Below are 20,514 nucleotides of genomic sequence, written 5' to 3'. Positions count from 1 at the left end.
ACATCAAGTCAGCTCATAGTGCTATACTTACATTGTACATCAAGTCAGCTCATAGCGCTATATTTACATTGTACATCAAGTCAAATCATAGCGCTATACTTACATTGTACATCAAGTCAGCTCATAGTGCTATACTCACATTGTACATCAAGTCAGCTCATAGCGCTATACTTACGTTGTACATCAAGTCAGCTCATAGCACTATACTTACATTGTACATCAAGTCAGCTCATAGCGCTATACTTACATTGTACATCAAGTCAGCTCATAGCGCTATACTTACATTGTACATCAAGTCAGCTCATAGCACTATACTTACATTGTACATCAAGTCAGCTCATAGCACTATACTTACATTGTACATCAAGTCAGCTCATAGCGCTATACTTACATTGTACATCAAGTCAGCTCATAGCGCTATACTTACATTGTACATCAAGTCAGCTCATAGCGCTATACTTACGTTGTACATCAAGTCAGCTCATAGCACTATACTTACATTGTACATCAAGTCAGCTCATAGCGCTATACTTACATTGTACATCAAGTCAGCTCAAGACTTAAAACAAGGTATGAAGTCTAACAAAGTCTAATGGAGTCCAATGAAGTCTAATAAAGTCTAATAAAGTCTAACAAAGTTAAATGAAGTCTGATATACACTGTAGCCTAATGAAATCAATGAGTTATAACATAGTCTAATTTTTAATGAAGGCTAATGAAGCCTAACAATGTCTGATAAAGGCTCAAGTAGTCAATTAAGTTGAACAATGTCTAATGTAATCTTACAAAGTATAACAAAGTCTGATGAAGTCTAACATGGTCTAATGAAGTCTAACATGGTCTAATGAAGTCTAACATGGTCTAATGAAGTCTAACATGGTCTAATGAAGTCTAACATGGTCTAATGAAGTCTACCATGGTCTAATGAAGTCTAACATGGTCTAATGAAGTCTACCATGGTCTAATAAAGTCTAACATAGTCAAATGAAGTCTAACATGGTCTAATGAAGTCTAACATGGTCTAATGAAGTCTAACATGGTCTAATGAAGTCTAACATGGTCTAATGAAGTCTAACATGGTCTAATGAAGTCTAACATGGTCTAATGAAGTCTAACATGGTCTAATGAAGTCTAACATGGTCTAATGAAGTCTAACATAGTCTAATGAAGTCTAACATAGTCTAATGAAGTCTAACATAGTCTAATGAAGTCTAACATGGTCTAATGAAGTCTAACATGGTCTAATGAAGTCTAACATGGTCTAATGAAGTCTAACATGGTCTAATGAAGTCTAACATAGTCTAATGAAGTCTAACATAGTCTAATGAAGTCTAACATGGTCTAATGAAGTCTAACATAGGTCTAATGAAGTCTAACATGGTCTAATGAAGTCTAACATGGTCTAATGAAAGTCCTAACATGGTCTAATGAAGTCTAACATAGTCTAATGAAGTCTAACATGGTCTAATGAAGTCTGTCATGGTCTAATGAAGTCTAACATAGTCTAATGAAGTCTAACATGGTCTAATGAAGTCTAACATGGTCTAATGAAGTCTAACATGGTCTAATGAAGTCTAACATGGTCTAATGAAGTCTAACATGGTCTAATGAAGTCTAACATGTCTAATGAAGTCTAACATGGTCTAATGAAGTCTAACATAGTCTAATGAAGTCTAACATGGTCTAATGAAGTCTAACATGGTCTAATGAAGTCTAACATGGTCTAATGAAGTCTAACATGGTCTAATGAAGTCTAACATGGTCTAATGAAGTCTAACATGGTCTAATGAAGTCTAACATGGTCTAATGAAGTCTGTCATAGACTAATGAAGTCTAACATAGTCTAATGAAGTCTAACATGGTCTAATGAAGTCTAACATGGTCTAATGAAGTCTAACATAGTCAAATGAAGTCTAACATGGTCTAATGAAGTCTAACATAGACTAATGAAGTCTAACATGGTCTAATGAAGTCTAACATGGTCTAATGAAGTCTAACATGGTCTAATGAAGTATAACATAGTCTAATGAAGTCTAACATAGTCTAATGAAGTCTAACATAGTCTAATGAAGTCTAACATGGTCTAATGAAGTCTAACATGGTCTAATGAAGTCTAACATGGTCTAATGAAGTCTAACATGGTCTAATGAAGTCTAACATGGTCTAATGAAGTCTAACATAGTCTAATGAAGTCTAACATGGTCTAATGAAGTCTAACATGGTCTAATGAAGTCTGTCATAGTCTAATGAAGTCTAACATAGTCTAATGAAGTCTAACATGGTCTAATGAAGTCTAACATGGTCTAATGAAGTCTAACATGGTCTAATGAAGTCTAACATGGTCTAATGAAGTCTAACATGGTCTAATGAAGTCTAACATGGTCTAATGAAGTCTGTCATAGACTAATGAAGTCTAACATGGTCTAATGAAGTCTAACATGGTCTAATGAAGTCTAACATGGTCTAATGAAGTCTAACATGGTCTAATGAAGTCTAACATAGTCAAATGAAGTCTAACATGGTCTAATGAAGTCTAACATAGTCTAATGAAGTCTAACATGGTCTAATGAAGTCTAACATGGTCTAATGAAGTCTAACATAGGTCTAATGAAGTCTAACATAGTCTAATGAAGTCTAACATGGTCTAATGAAGTCTAACATGGTCTAATGAAGTCTAACATGGTCTAATGAAGTCTGTCATAGACTAATGAAGTCTAACATAGTCTAATGAAGTCTAACATGGTCTAATGAAGTCTAACATGGTCTAATGAAGTCTAACATAGTCTAATGAAGTCTAACATGGTCTAATGAAGTCTAACATGGTCTAATGAAGTCTAACATGGTCTAATGAAGTCTAACATGGTCTAATGAAGTCTAACATAGTCTAATGAAGTCTAACATGGTCTAATGAAGTCTAACATGGTCTAATGAAGTCTAACATGGTCTAATGAAGTCTAACATAGTCAAATGAAGTCTAACATGGTCTAATGAAGTCTAACATGTCTAATGAAGTCTAACATGGTCTAATGAAGTCTAACATGGTCTAATGAAGTCTAACATGGTCTAATGAAGTCTAACATGGTCTAATGAAGTCTAACATGGTCTAATGAAGTCTAACATAGTCTAATGAAGTCTAACATGGTCTAATGAAGTCTAACATGGTCTAATGAAGTCTAACATAGTCTAATGAAGTCTAACATGGTCTAATGAAGTCTAACATGGTCTAATGAAGTCTAACATGAAGTCTAACATGGTCTAATGAAGTCTAACATAGTCTAATGAAGTCTAACATGGTCTAATGAAGTCTAACATGGTCTAATGAAGTCTAACATGCTCTATTGAAGTCTAACATGGTCTAATGAAGTCTAACATGGTCTAATGAAGTCTAACATGGTTTAATGAAGTCTAACATGGTCTAATGAAGTCTAACATGGTCTAATGAAGTCTAACATGGTCAAATGAAGTCTAACATGGTCTAATGAAGTCTAACATGCATGGTCTAATGAAGTATAACATAGTCAAATGAAGTCTAACATGGTCTAATGAAGTCTAACATGGTCTAATGAAGTCTAACATGGTCTAATGAAGTCTAACATGGTCTAATGAAGTCTAACATGGTCTAATGAAGTCTAACATGGTCTAATGAACTCTAACATGGTCTAATGAAGTCTAACATAGTCAAATGAAGTCTAACATGGTTTAATGAAGTCTAACATGGTCTAATGAAGTCTAACATGGTCTAGTGAGGTTTAACATAGTCTAGTGAAGTCTAACATAGTCTAGTGAAGTCTAACATGGTCTAATGAAGTCTAACATGGTCTAATGAAGTCTGTCATAGTCTAATGAAGTCTAACATAGTCAAATGAAGTCTAACATGGTCTCATGAAGTCTAACATGGTCTAATGAAGTCTAACATGGTCTAATGAAGTCTAACATGGTCTAATGAAGTCTAACATGGTCTAATGAAGTCTAACATGGTCTAATGAAGTCTGTCATAGACTAATGAAGTCTAACATGGTCTAATGAAGTTTGTCATAGACTAATGAAGTCTAACATGGTCTAATGAAGTCTAACATAGTCAAATGAAGTCTAACATGGTCTAATGAAGTCTAACATAGTCAAATGAAGTCTAACATGGTCTAATGAAGTCTAACATGGTCTAGTGAGGTTTAACATAGTCTAGTGAAGTCTAACATAGTCTAGTGAAGTCTAACATGGTCTAATGAAGTCTAACATGGTCTAATGAAGTCTGTCATAGTCTAATGAAGTCTAACATAGTCAAATGAAGTCTAACATGGTCTCATGAAGTCTAACATGGTCTAATGAAGTCTAACATGATCTAATGAAGTCTAACATGGTCTAATGAAGTCTAACATGGTCTAATGAAGTCTAACATGGTCTAATGAAGTCTAACATGGTCTAATGAAGTCTAACATGGTCTAATGAAGTCTAACATGGTCTAATGAAATCTAACATGGTCTAATGAAGTCTAACATGGTCTAATGAAGTCTAACATGGTCTAATGAAGTATAACATGGTCAAATGAAGTCTAACATGGTCTAATGAAGTCTAACATGGTCTAATGAAGTCTAACATGGTCTAATGAAGTCTAACATGGTCTAATGAAATCTAACATGGTCTAATGAAGTCTAACATGGTCTAATGAAGTCTAACATGGTCTAATGAAGTATAACATGGTCAAATGAAGTCTAACATGGTCTAATGAAGTCTAACATGGTCTAATGAAGTATAACATGGTCAAATGAAGTCTAACATGGTCTAATGAAGTCTAACATGGTCTAATGAAGTCTAACATGGTCTAATGAAGTCTAACATGGTCTAATGAAGTCTAACATGGTCTAATGAAGTCTAACATGGTCTAATGAAGTCTAACATGGTCTAATGAAGTCTAACATAGTCTAATGAAGTCTAACATGGTCTAATGAAGTCTAACATAGTCTAATGAAGTCTAACATGGTCTAATGAAGTCTAACATGGTCTAATGAAGTCTAACATAGTCTAATGAAGTCTAACATAGTCTAATGAAGTATAACATGGTCTAATGAAGTCTGTCATAGACTAATAAAGTCTAACATAATATAACATGGTCTAATGAAGTGATACCAGTGTTTATTTTCAGAGCACTACAGACATAACAAATTAGATTCTCATCCCTGTTTAGGAAAAGATGGAATCCACACAAAAATTTCGGGTCACATTTTACTGTACATCTACCTTGTACTGTATTTGTAATATAATTAATTTTTCTTTGTTTTCATGGTAAATACTCAAATGTGATTGGTCGAAAAATTCTTTTCATTATTCTATGGAAGAAATTCTGAGAATGGCGCAAAAAATGTGACGTCACAATACGACAATTGATTTGAGAAAAAGAATCCCATTTAAAACCAGTAAAATTGTACATAAAACATGTTTTAAATTAGAAAATCATTTTCAAAAATTAATTATAAGCGTTGATGTCAATTATTTTTTAGTTTCATCGGGGTATGAAACAAATTTTGTTTGCAAACTTCTGTAAGAATCTGCTAAAAACAAAATTTGTTTCACACCCCGATGAAACTAAAAAAAAATGACATCAATGCTTAAATAATGACATGTCACAAGAGAAATACTTGATTAGTAATGAAACTAATATACTTCCAAAGTATATATCTGAGTGCTTTTTTTTTGTTTTTTTTTATCAAAATGGGAGTAAAACAAATATAGAACATACATTATTTGGAAAGTCATCAAATAGCAATCTTTGCAGGCAATTACATACACATAAGAATCTTGGTAAAGAACTGAACTTCATAAATTAAAAAAGTCGGGAGTAGAAGTGCTTACCATGATTACAGCTAGTGAGGTCGTCATACCAGTTCTGATAGCCGTTACAGCAAAAATAATTGTAGATTGTTTTATCTCTGCAAGAAATAGCAATCATTACTTAAGCTATTCATTTTACTATTACGGTAGTAAATTGTGAGACTGGCTTTTCTATATATTAGTTGTAGATATTTTACATTGGATGTTTGTAAAATTTTTAATCCTCACATCCAGCTAGGAATGCATCAAATTAAATTGAATCAAACTGAGCATTTAAAAAGAAGTCTACAGAAATTGATGTATGGACATACAGACAACAGATGACAGACCCCTAACATCAACCTACTATGCTCTTTCAGGTCAGGTGAGCTAAAAATTCATTGCGGAAGAATTCTCATTATATTACACAGAGCTAGTAATCCTAAATATATTTACCTGCAATTGATGAAGCTGATCAGATTGTCACTATGCTATTATTTGAGACAGTTCTAAGGATTGTAAACAATACTATGATTGTCACAGGTCACTGTCCACCACTGTGTACTGTTATACACCACAGACAAGGTCACTGTCCACCACTGTGTACTGTTATACACCACTAGGTCACTGTCCACCACTGTGTACTGTTATACACCACAGACTAGGTCACTGTCCACCACTGTGTACTGTCATACACCTCTAGGTCACTGTCCACCACTGTGTACTGTTATACACCACTAGGTCACTGTCCACCACCGTGTACTGTTATACACCACTAGGTCACTGTCCACCACTGTGTACTGTTATACACAACAGTCTAGGTCACTGTCCACCACTGTGTACTGTTATACACCACTAGGTCACTGTCCACCACCGTGTACTGTTATACACCACTAGGTCACTGTCCACCACTGTGTACTGTTATACACCACTAGGTCACTGTCCACCACTGTGTACTGTTATACACCACTAGGTCACTGTCCACCACTGTGTACTGTTATACACCACAGACTAGGTCACTGTCCACCACTGTGTACTGTTATACACCACTAGGTCACTGTCCACCACTGTGTACTGTTATACACCACTAGGTCACTGTCCACCACTGTGTACTGTTATACACCACAGACTAGGTCACTGTCCACCACTGTGTACTGTTATACACCACAGACTAGGTCACTGTCCACCACTGTGTACTGTTATACACCACTAGGTCACTGTCCACCACTGTGTACTGTTATACACCACTAGGTCACTGTCCACCACTGTGTACTGTTATACACCACTAGGTCACTGTCCACCACTGTGTACTGTTATACACCACAGACTAGGTCACTGTCCACCACTGTATACTGTTATACACCACAGACTAGGTCACTGTCCACCACCGTGTACTGTTATACACCACAGACTAGGTCACTGTCCACCACGTGTACTGTTATACACCACAGACTAGGTCACTGTCCACCACTGTCTACTGTTATACACCACAGACTAGGTCACTGTCCACCACTGTGTACTGTTATACACCACAGACAAGGTCACTGTCCACCACCGTGTACTGTTATACACCACAGACTAGGTCACTGTCCACCACTGTGTACTGTTATACACCACAGACAAGGTCACTGTCCACCACTGTGTACTGTTATACACCACAGACAAGGTCACTGTCCACCACTGTGTACTGTTATACACCACTAGGTCACTGTCCACCACTGTGTACTGTTATACACCACAGACAAGGTCACTGTCCACCACTGTGTACTGTTATACACCACTAGGTCACTGTCCACCACTGTGTACTGTTTACACCACAGACTAGGTCACTGTCCACCACTGTGTACTGTTATACACCACTAGGTCACTGTCCACCACTGTGTACTGTTTACACCACAGACTAGGTCACTGTCCACCACCGTGTACTGTTATACACCACAGACTAGGTCACTGTCCACCACTGTGTACTGTTATACACCACTAGGTCACTGTCCACCACTGTGTACTGTTTACACCACAGACTAGGTCACTGTCCACAACTGTGTACTGTTATACACCACTAGGTCACTGTCCACAACTGTGTACTGTTATACACCACTAGGTCACTGTCCACAACTGTGTACTGTTATACACCACTAGGTCACTGTCCACCACTGTGTACTGTTATACACCACAGACAAGGTCACTGTCCACCACTGTGTACTGTTAAACACAACAGTCTAGGTCACTGTCCACCACTGTGTACTGTTATACACCACTAGGTCACTGTCAACCACTGTGTACTGTTATACACCACAGACAAGGTCACTGTCCACCACTGTGTACTGTTATACACCACTAGGTCACTGTCAACCACTGTGTACTGTTATACACCACAGACTAGGTCACTGTCCACCACTGTGTACTGTTATACACCACAGACTAGGTCACTGTCCACCACTGTATACTGTTATACACCACAGACAAGGTCACTGTCCACCACCGTGTACTGTTATACACCACTAGGTCACTGTCCACCACTGTATACTGTTATACACCACAGACAAGGTCACTGTCCACCACCGTGTACTGTTATACACCACTAGGTCACTGTCCACCACCGTGTACTGTTATACACCACTAGGTCACTGTCCACCACCGTGTACTGTTATACACCACTAGGTCACTGTCCACCACTGTGTACTGTTATACATCACAGACAAGGTCACTGTCCACCACTGTGTACTGTTATACACAACAGTCTAGGTCACTGTCCACCACTGTGTACTGTTATACACCACTAGGTCACTGTCAACCACTGTGTACTGTTATACACCACTAGGTCACTGTCCACCACCGTGTACTGTTATACACCACTAGGTCACTGTCCACCACCGTGTACTGTTATACACCACAGACTAGGTCACTGTCCACCACTGTGTACTGTTATACACCACAGACTAGGTCATTGTCCACCACTGTATACTGTTATACACCACTAGGTCACTGTCCACCACTGTGTACTGTTATACACCACTAGGTCACTGTCCACCACTGTGTACTGTTATACACCACAGACTAGGTCACTGTCCACCACTGTGTACTGTTATACACCACTAGGTCACTGTCCACCACTGTATACTGTTATACACCACAGACTAGGTCACTGTCCACCACTGTGTACTGTTATACACCACAGACTAGGTCACTGTCCACCACGTGTACTGTTATACACCACAGACTAGGTCACTGTCCACCACTGTGTACTGTTATACACCACTAGGTCACTGTCCACCACAGTGTACTGTTATACACCACAGACAAGGTCACTGTCCACCACTGTGTACTGTTATACACCACAGACTAGGTCACTGTCCACCACTGTGTACTGTTATACACCACAGACTAGGTCACTGTCCACCACGTGTACTGTTATACACCACAGACTAGGTCACTGTCCACCACTGTCTACTGTTATACACCACAGACAAGGTCACTGTCCACCACGTGTACTGTTATACACCACAGACTAGGTCACTGTCCACCACTGTGTACTGTTATACACCACAGACTAGGTCACTGTCCACCACTGTGTACTGTTATACACCACAGACTAGGTCACTGTCCACCACTGTGTACTGTTATACACCACAGACTAGGTCACTGTCCACCACTGTGTACTGTTATACACCACAGACAAGGTCACTGTCCACCACTGTGTACTGTTATACACCACTAGGTCACTGTCCATCACTGCGTACTGTCATACACCTCTAGGTCACTGTCCACTACCGTGTACTGTTATACACCACAGACATGGTCACTGTGGGTGTGGGTGGGTGGGTGGGTGGTGGGAGGGAATAATAAGAATAGATACTCACGCATATCTGGTACAGCGACCCCACTTCCAGAAGCTACACTTCACATAATATTTGGTTTCCTCTGTGTGAGTGGTCACACAAACATGATTTCTGAAATAGAAACATCAAATGATTGATAAAGCTTATGTTGAATAATATGATTGATTTCAAACATACAATATTATTTCATTTAAAAAGAAGTTTAAGTAAATGTATGATATTCTGAACATTATGAACGTTATGAAAAACCTTAGCGACTAAATATTTACCAGCAGTGTCCATCACCTTCAATCTCAAAGGATGTAGAAACATATACAAGGTTATATATCTGTTTCGCCCTTCTACGACTCGTTAGTGAAACTAAAGGCATCATAGGAGACAGCCAAAATATTTCACTTTAACAGTTTTCATCTTAACCATGTTTTCCAAACAAGAATGAATGTCATCTTGTGGAAGACTGTTCAATATCAACAACACAGAAAGCACTGTAATTTTTTTTCTTATATCAATCTAGCTGACACTTTTTTTATGAATAACATGGATACATTGTGTTCTTTATATTATGGAGGTGTTGTTTTCATTACATCCAAGTAACATTGTGTTCATTATAACATGGTGACATTGTGTTCATTATAACATGTTGACATTGTGTTCATTATATCATGGTGACATTGTGTTCATTATAACATGTTGACATTGTGTTCATTATAACATGTTGACATTGTGTTCATTATAACATGTTGACATTGTGTTCATTATCTCATGGTGACATTGTGTTCATTATCTCATGGTGACATTGTGTTCATTTTATCATGGTGACATTGTGTTCATTATAACATGTTGACATTGTGTTCATTATAACATGTTGACATTGTGTTCATTTTAACATGGTGACATTGTGTTCATTATAACATGTTGACATTGTGTTCATTATAACTTGGTGACATTGTGTTCATTATCTCATGGTGACATTGTGTTCATTATAACATGGTGACATTGTGTTCATTATAACATGTTGACATTATGTTCATTATATCATGGTGAAATTGTGTTCATTATAACATGTTGACATTGTGTTCATTATAACATGGTGACGTTGTGTTCATTATAACATGGTGACATTATGTTCATTATCTCATGGTGTGTTCATTATCTCATGGTGACATTGTGTTCATTATCTCATGGTGACATTGTGTTCATTATAACATGGTGACATTGTGTTCATTATAACATGTTGACATTGTGTTCATTATAACATGGTGACATGTTCATTTTCTCATGGTGACATTGTGTTCATTATAACATGTTGACATTGTGTTCATTATAACATGTTGACATTGTGTTCATTATCTCATGGTGACATTATGTTCATTATCTTATGGTGACATTATCTTAATTATCTCATGGTGACATTGTGTTCATTTTAACATGGTGACATTGTGTTCATTATAACATGGTGACATTATGTTCATTATAACATGGTGACATTGTGTTCATTATAACATGGTGACATTGTGTTCATTATAACATGTTGACATTGTGTTCATTATAACATGGTGACATGGGGCTCATTATATCATGGTGACATTGTGTTCATTATATCTTGGTGACATTATCTTCATTAAAACATGTTGACATTGCGCTCATTATATCATGGTGACATTGTGTTCAATATAACATGTTGACATTGTGTTCATTATAACATGGTGACATTATGTTTCATTATCTCATGGTGACATTATGTTTCATTATAACATGTTGACATTGTGTTCATTATAACATGGTGACATTGTGTTCATTATAACATGGTGACATTGTGTTCATTATATCTTGGTGACATTATCTTCATTAAAACATGTTGACATTGCGCTCATTATATCATGGTGACATTGTGTTCATTATAACATGTTGACATTGTGTTCATTATAACATGGTGACATTGTGTTCATTATAACATGTTGACATTATGTTCATTATAACATGGTAACATTGTGTTCATTATCTCATGGTGACATTATCTTCATTATCTCATGGTGACATTTTGTTCATTATATCATGGTGACATTGTGTTCATTATAACTTGTTGACATTATGTTCATTATCTCATGGTGACATTGTGTTCATTATAACATGTTGACATTGTGTTCATTATAACATGTTGACATTGTGTTCATTATAACATGTTGACATTGTGTTCATTATAACATGTTGATATTATGTTCATTATAACATGGTGACATTGTGTTCATTATAACATGTTGACATTGTGTTCATTATAACATGTTGACATTATGTTCCTTATATCATGGTGACATTATGTTCATTATCTCATGGTGACATTGTGTTCAATATATAATGGTGACATTTTGTTCCTTATATCATTGTGACTGTACAAACACGTGTATAACAATATAACAAACACGTTTATACACATATAACAAACATGTGTATACCCATATAACAAACACGTGTATACCCATATTACAAACACGTGTATATCCATATAACAAACACGTGTATACCCATATAACAAACACGTGTATACCCATATAACAAACATGTGTATACCCATATAACAAACACGTGTATACCCATATAACAGACACGTGCATATTGATATAACAAACACGTGTATACCCATATAACAGACACGTGCATATCCATATAACAAACACATGTATATCCATATAACAAACACGTGTATACCAATATAACAATTACGTGAATACCAATATGATAATAACGTGTAAAACTGTATAACAAACTTGTATATATCCATATAACAAACATGTATATATCATAAATACGTGTATATCCATATAACAAACATGTGTATACCCATATAAAAAACACGTGTATACCAATATAACAAACACGTGTATACCAATATAACAAACACGTGTATACCAATATAACAAACAAGTGTATACCAATATAACAAACACGTGTATACCCATATAACAAACACGTGTATACCCATATAACAAACACGTGTATATCCATATTACAAACAGGTGTTTACCTGTATAACAAAAACGTACATATCCATATAATAAACACGTGCATATCCATATAGCAAACACGTATATATCCATATAAAAACACGTGTATACCCATATAACAAACACGTAAATATCCATATAACAAACAGGTGTATATCTATATAACAAACACGTGTTTACCCATATAACAAACAGGTGTATACCAATATAACAAACACGTGTATACCCATACAACAAACACGTGTATACCTATATAACAAACACGTGTATACCAATATAACAAACACGTGTATACCAATATAACAAACACGTGTATAACAATATAACAAACACGTGTATACCCATATAACAAACACGTTTATACCAATATAACAAACACGTGTATATCCATATTACAAACACGTGTTTACCTGTATAACAAAAACGTACATATCCATATAATAAACACGTGCATATCCATATAGCAAACACGTATATATCCATATAAAAACACGTGTATACCCATATAACAAACACGTGTTTACCCATATAACAAACACGTGTATACCCATATAATAAATACGTGTATACCCATATAACAAACACGTATATACCCATATAACAAACACGTGTATATCCATATTACAAACACGTGTTTACCTGTATAACAAAAACGTACATATCTATATAACAAACATGTGTATACCCATATAATAAATACGTGTATACCCATATAACAAACACGCGTATACCCATATAACAAACACGTGTATACCAATATAACAATCACGTGAATACTCATATAACAAACACGTGTATACACATATAACAAACACGTATATATCTATATAACAAACACGTGTATACCTATATAATAAATACGTGTATACCCATATAACAAACACGTATATACCCATATAACAAACACGTGTATAACAATATAACAATCACGTGATTACGATATTATACAGACATACATAACGGCTGAACAGTGAAAGCTTCCCAGGCCAAGCGATATTGCAATTTTCACCTGGAGCCCTGTATGTAGTATATGAAGATTGTTAGATTCTACTAGATACAAGCACAAACTTGTTCTCGTGACTGTTTAATTCAATTAGAGATAGATTCAATTCGATTGAAGATAGGTCCAATTCGATGGAAGATAGGTCAATTTATTTGTACACATCTTTAATTATTTAAAAAACCTATCTTAAAATAAATTGAATCTATTTTCAATTTAATTGAACCTATCTCTAATCTAATTGAACTTATCTTTAATTAAATTAAACCTATCTTCAATTCAATTGGACCTATATGTTTAAATCAATTGCACCTATCTTTAATTCAATTGAACCTATCTTTAATTCGTCCCTTTTCCCTATTTGTTCATAACTGAAGATTAATATCATTGAAATGAATCTATCTTCAATTATTAAGTCCCCCAAACAAAGTTTGGGGACTTATAGTTTTTACTCCGTTTCTTGTTATTATTATTATTATTACAAGCTAACCGGTAATAAGTATTTATATATTAAAGTATTTAAAAGGTAAAAGTTGTAGTTATCCAGACGAGTCTGCCGTTGATACATTTATTATGAGGTGGCCCTATGGTCATAATCAGGGTCAGCTGAGGGAGTCAGATCAGACCTGCAGACCAGTCTATTTTAAACAAAGAAGTACTGTACATGAGAAGTACAAATATTCTAAATAGAAAAATCTCGCGGATAAGATCGACTATGGTTGAGAAGATGAATTATTTAATATGACCATAACTGTAAACTGGAAAACGAAAGTAGGTCTAGCCTAGGTGAAGCAGAGACTCTGGGTGAAGCAAATACTGCTATTTTCGCAATAACTGTTCGTTTTACTTGATACGATAGCTATGAACATAATCAGTGTTACTTTCCGTTGTATTTTAGCACATTGGTGTCTCAAAAAAAATGTGAAAATAATCCGGTAATGTTCAAGAACTTCTGTTTTTATTATCGTCATGTTTTCCGGGTCACGTTCTAATAGCATGTGAGCTTCCGGTTACGTCATCAAAGTCATTTCCCGCGAATTTATTGGGAAATCTAAATTACACTCATAATGAAATGAAATGAAATGAATAAAAAATGACAAAATAAAAATATTGTGATCAGTATTTAGTGCAACATCAAATTTTCGTTGTAAATAGTTGCTACGATTCGCTAACCTAAAGCACAAGTAATTGAAATCAAATCATTTTAAAATCCAAATTTCGTTTCTATTATAATCTTAAAATTTGCATCACAAGATCGTTTAGAAGCTTTGCAGTACTGACTCTTTCAAACGCACAGATGCTTTGATTTGAGCAAAGATGGCGACCTGAAGCTGTGAGGCGGTTTGGATTGAAATTAAAATGCGTATATTTCGGCAAGTAAACATCGTACAATGTACCCGTGTGGTCAGATCAACTAATTTTGTCATTATGTATTCAGAACAGTTGTTGTTTAGTCGCTACGGTCATTAACATAAAAATTCGGATTATTATATAAATACTTATTTAATTATTATTATTATTCCGCCATGCTTTGTCCGACGCGTTTCTCGAATACCGTAAGTCGGATTGAAATGAAACTTTGTGTGAACATAGATGGCAATCTGAAGTTGTGCACTTCACTATTTATTTTTCGATCTGACATCCAATATTGCCGCCAGAGGCCATGATTGGCTAAAATGTAATGGGCTATAACTCTATAACCGCTGGTTGCACAGAAATGAAACTTGGTGGGAATAAAGATGAACATGTGAAGATTGTTTTGAGACCTTTTTTTTTCCCGAAATCAAATTGGTTTTTTTTTAATAGGAATATTTTGCCATTTCTATGGTGTACGCCAGGGTTCCAGGCCAGCTCCCTTTATGTTTTCATTAAAAATTTAATTTCATGAAATTTGATGTTAAGGTGTCTCATGACACTTAGAACATTACTCCAACTTCCGTTTCAAGATTGAAAAAATGGCCACCATTTCCTGGCCTCTGATTGGTCGAAATTTAGATATTGTCCAATTTTGATGAAATTTGGTTTGTAGGTACATCATGGGACATCGGTCACTCTCATTACCTCACTTTCATTTTTTAACAAAATGGCCGCCATTTCCTGGCCTCTGATTGGTCTGTATTTAGATATTGTCCAATTTTGATGAAATTTGGTTTGTAGGTACATCATGGGACACCGGTCACTCTCGTAACCTCACTTTCACTTTTTAACAAAATGGCCGCCATTCCTGGTCTCTGATTGGTCTGTATTTAGATATTGTCAGAATTTGATGAAATTTGGTATGTAGGGGTATTAGGGGACTCCAAAATCAACTGAATGGTGTTCGCTACCATAACAACCAGACGGAAGCTTCTGATTGGTCGAAATTTAGATGCTGTTCAATTTCAATGAAATTTGATATATAGGGATATTGAGGGATGCCGAACGTGATGGTATGAATGCGGGGTGTTTGGGGGACTTCTGTAATGGTTTCCCATTACAATTAGTACTTGTTTAAAGATAGGTTCAATTAATTGAATATTTGTTAATTTAGCGTTCCATACGTTGCTGTTTTATACATCAGATTCCATAAATTACGTAAACCACCATTCCGCTATGGCTTCTTTATTCGACGCCCCTTATTGTAATGGCCGCTATCAAGTCTATTTACTTTAGGGTCGAGCTTATGACATCAGTATCAATAGAGTGTCACTGGTGGATGTGATTCCAGGCATTCTAATCGACATTCGCCGATTATTGCGTGTGAGTTAACGCGAATTGTTTCCATGGACACAAAACATGTTCCGAATATTTTACTTTTATATTTCTGCATTTTGTACGTTAATTTAGCTTGAGTTTAGTTAAGAATTTCGTTAATACCATAGGGGTTCATAATTTGTTTAATTCAAACACATTGCTTACAACTGAAGTCATTGAGTTTCGTTTTCCTTACAAACAATCAAAATTCGTATCAAATGCCTACAAGGAATTAACCTGACCTGGCTCACCAACCATGGTTCGTGGTAAGGAAGCCACTATGGCCAAATGGTCGTTGGTAATTTCAAATTGAATGCAAATCAAATACCCGCAATTTTGAAAGTTTACTCTGCAAATCTTGTCTGAGAATTACTAACCTTTCATGGAAAAGTTTTATCAATTTCGGACAATTATTCAAAATGTCACATGTAGCGGTATCTTGAAGTGGATTTGAAGTGTATCAATAGCTGTTTTGGCTTTTAAGAATTCAAATCCTTAAGTATTTATTTTACATTATGTATGAATTAAATTTTTAACTCCTCTTACTAGCATTATTCAAATCATAATCAAAACATGTATTTGTATGTAACAATAACCTATATCCTCATTATAAAGGCGTTAAACGGTGATGTGAGATGTTACATGCCATATACGGCCGTTATAATAGAACACTATTACGATGGTCCTATCATGGGAGGGCGACCGAAACGAGCCAAGAAGGCTTACTCAATAAGGCTTACTCAATAAGGCTTGCAATTGTAAAAAATAATGCTTATATATATATATATCTATGTTCAATAAGGGCTGATATATGTCATGTCTGTCTGTAAGGGTTGTGTTGATGGCTTTCTTTCCATAGAGCGATGACAATGAAACCAGGATTGTAATGAGTTGACACACCGGTGTTACGTGTATACGTAGCGAAGTGCAATCGTACGAGAATATCCGACTATAGATCTACACAATCACCTGTGTGATTGATATTATTGAACACGGGATATTCACATGCCCCTGTGATTGATGTTACGGGTCACGATATATTCACATGCCCCTGTGTGACTGATGTTACGGGTCACGGAATATTCACATGACCCTGTGTGATTGATGTTACGGGTCACGGGATATTCACATGACCCTGTGTGATTGATGTTACGGGTCACGGAATATTCACATGACCCTGTGTGATTGATATTATTGAACACGGGATATTCACATGCCCCTGTGATTGATGCTACGGGTCACGGGATATTAACATGACCCCGTGTGAATGATGTTATGGGTCATGGGATATTCACATGCCCCTGTATAATTGATGTTACGGGTCACGGGATATTCACATGCTCTTGTGTGATTGATGTTACGGGTCACGGGATATTCACATGCCCCTGTGGGATTGATGTTACGGTCACGGGATATTCACATGCCCTTGTGTGATTGATGTTACAGATCACGGGATATTCACATGTCAAAGTGTGATTGATTTTACGGGTGACGGGATATTCCCATGACCCCGTGTGATTGATGTTACGGGTCACAGGATATTCACATGCCCCTGTGTGATTGATGTTACGGGTCACGGGATATTCACATGCCCCTGTGCGATTGATGTTACAGATCACGGGATATTCACATGTCAAAGTGTGATTGATTTTACGGGTGACGGGATATTCCCATGACCCCGTGTGATTGATTTTACGGGTGACGGGATATTCACATGCCCCTGTGTGATTGATGTTACGGGTCACGGGATATCCACATGCCCCTGTGTGATTGATGTTACGGGTCACGGGATATTCACATGCCCCTGTGTGATTGATATTACAGGTCACGGTGTATTCACATGCCCCTGTGTGATTGATGTTACGGAACACGGGATATTCACATGCCCCTGTGTGATTGATGTTACGGGTCACGGGATTTTCACACGACCCCGTGTGATTGATGTTACGGGTCATGGGATTTTCACACGACCCCGTGTGATTGATGTTAAGGGTCACGGGATATTCACATGACCCCGTGTGATTGATGTTACGGGTCATGGGATTTTCACATGCCCCTGTGTGATTAATTTTACGGAACAGGGATATTCTCATGCCCGTGTAATTGATGTTACGGGTCACGGGATATTCACATGCCCCTGTGTGATTGATGTTACGGGTCACAGGATATTCACATGCCCCTGTGTGATTGATGTTACGGGTCACAGGATATTCACATGCCCCTGTGTGATTAATGTTACGGTACACGGGGTATTCACATGCCCCTGTATGATTGATGTTACGGGTCACGGGATATTCACATGCCCCTGTGTGATTGATGTTACGGGTCACAGGATATTCACATGCCCCTGTGTGATTAATGTTACGGTACACGGGGTATTCACATGCCCCTGTATGATTGATGTTACGGGTCACGGGATATTCACATGCCCCTGTGTGATTGATGTTACGGGTCACGGGATATTCACATGCCCCTGTGTGATTAATGTTATGGGTCATGGGATATTCACATGCCCCTGTGTAATTGATGTTACGGGTCACGGGATATTCACATGCCCTTTTGTGATTGATGTTACGGGTCACGGGATATTCACATGCCCCTGTGTGATTGATGTTACGGGTCACGGGATATCCACATGCCCCTGTGTGATTGATGTTACGGGTCACGGGATATGTGCATGCCCTTGTGTGATTGATGTTTCAGGTCATGGGATATTCACACGACCCCGTGTGATTGATGTTATGGTTCATGGGATATTCCCATGACCCTGTGTGATTGATGTTACGGGTCACGGGATATTCACACGACCCTGTGTGATTGATGTTATGGGTCACGGGATATTCACATGCCAATGTGTGATTGACGTTACGGGTCACGATGTATTCACATGACCCTGTGTGATTGATGTTACGGAACACGGGATATTCACATGCCCTTGTGTGATGGATGTTACGGGTCACGGGATATTCACATGTGTCTGTGTGATTGATGTTACGGGTCACGGGATATTCACATGACCCTTGTGTGATGTATGTTACGGGTCACGGGATATTCACATGCCCTTGTGTGGTGGATTTTACGGTACACGAGATATTCACATGTTCCCTGTGTGATTGAAGTTACGGGTCACGGGATATTCACATGCCTCTGTGTGATTGATGTTACGGTACACGGGATATTCACATGCCCTTGTGTAATTGATGTTAAGGGTCACGGGATATTCACATGCCCCTGTGTGATTGATGTTACGGGTCACGGGATTTTCACACGACCCCGTGTGATTGATGTTACGGGTCACGGGATATTCAAATGCCCAAGTGTGATTGATGTTACTGAGTTGCTTTTTTGTTATTTGACTGGAATTAGAGGTTTATTAATGAACCGTCACACGGTACGAACTGAGAGAATTAGTTACTCTATATACATGTACTCACCCTGGTCACACGGTACGAACTGAGAGAATTAGTTACTCTATATACATGTACTCACCCTGGTCACACGGTACGAACTGAGAGAATTAGTTACTCTATATACATGTACTCACCCTGGTCACACGGTACGAACTGAGAGGAGTCGTTACTTTTTATACTTGTGCTAAACCTTGTTCACGCAATAAGAACTGAGAGACCGTGTTACTCTGCATGTACTCACCCTGGTCCATCTAGGGGGTCTGTAATGACGACAGGAAAGCCACCACTTGAACCTACATCGTGGAACGGTCCGGCCAAGGATAGGCCGAACAACAGGACGAACAATAATGACCAGGTTATCGACATGACCCAAGTAAAACGACGGCCATCATTGATACCACGTAAACATGACACCAAACTCAGACTCGCGTCGAAAAGACAGTCTTGTTATTTGTTTTATCGGTGGTATAATTCCTTGGAATTTACACAAGAACGGATTCCTAGTCACGATACCATCTTACTGTTTCTCCGCCTGGTACAAACTAAACACTGTCCTCTGCACGTTTTCACGAACAAGATATACTAGCGAAGGGTCGATCCCCTGAACAGACTTTATGCCAACACTGAATTGGTTATGTAGATTTAAACGCCATTGCTGCGCACACGTCATTGTCCGTCAGCATTGTTTCGGGGTTCGATGATTAGCGCGATAACAGTCGTCATAT

The 20,514-nt window shown here is 37.4% G+C and overlaps 1 protein-coding gene across 1 annotated transcript in view; it reads right to left on the bottom strand.

Moving 5' to 3' along the window:
* LOC117335548 overlaps window positions 1–20,514 on the bottom strand; it is a 73,979-nt gene that overhangs the window by 20,198 nt on the left and 33,267 nt on the right. Inside the window, exons 2-3 of the mRNA XM_033895620.1 lie at window positions 9,666–9,755; window positions 5,848–5,924 (exon numbers count right to left, since the gene is read on the bottom strand). Of these exons, the coding sequence (XP_033751511.1) occupies window positions 5,848–5,924; window positions 9,666–9,755 (167 nt within the window). The remainder of the gene's footprint in view (window positions 1–5,847; window positions 5,925–9,665; window positions 9,756–20,514) is intronic.

Source organism: Pecten maximus, chromosome 10 (assembly GCF_902652985.1).
Source record: "Pecten maximus chromosome 10, xPecMax1.1, whole genome shotgun sequence".
Lineage (NCBI taxonomy): Eukaryota > Metazoa > Mollusca > Bivalvia > Pectinida > Pectinidae > Pecten > Pecten maximus.
This window is presented reverse-complemented; position numbering and strand designations above follow the sequence as displayed.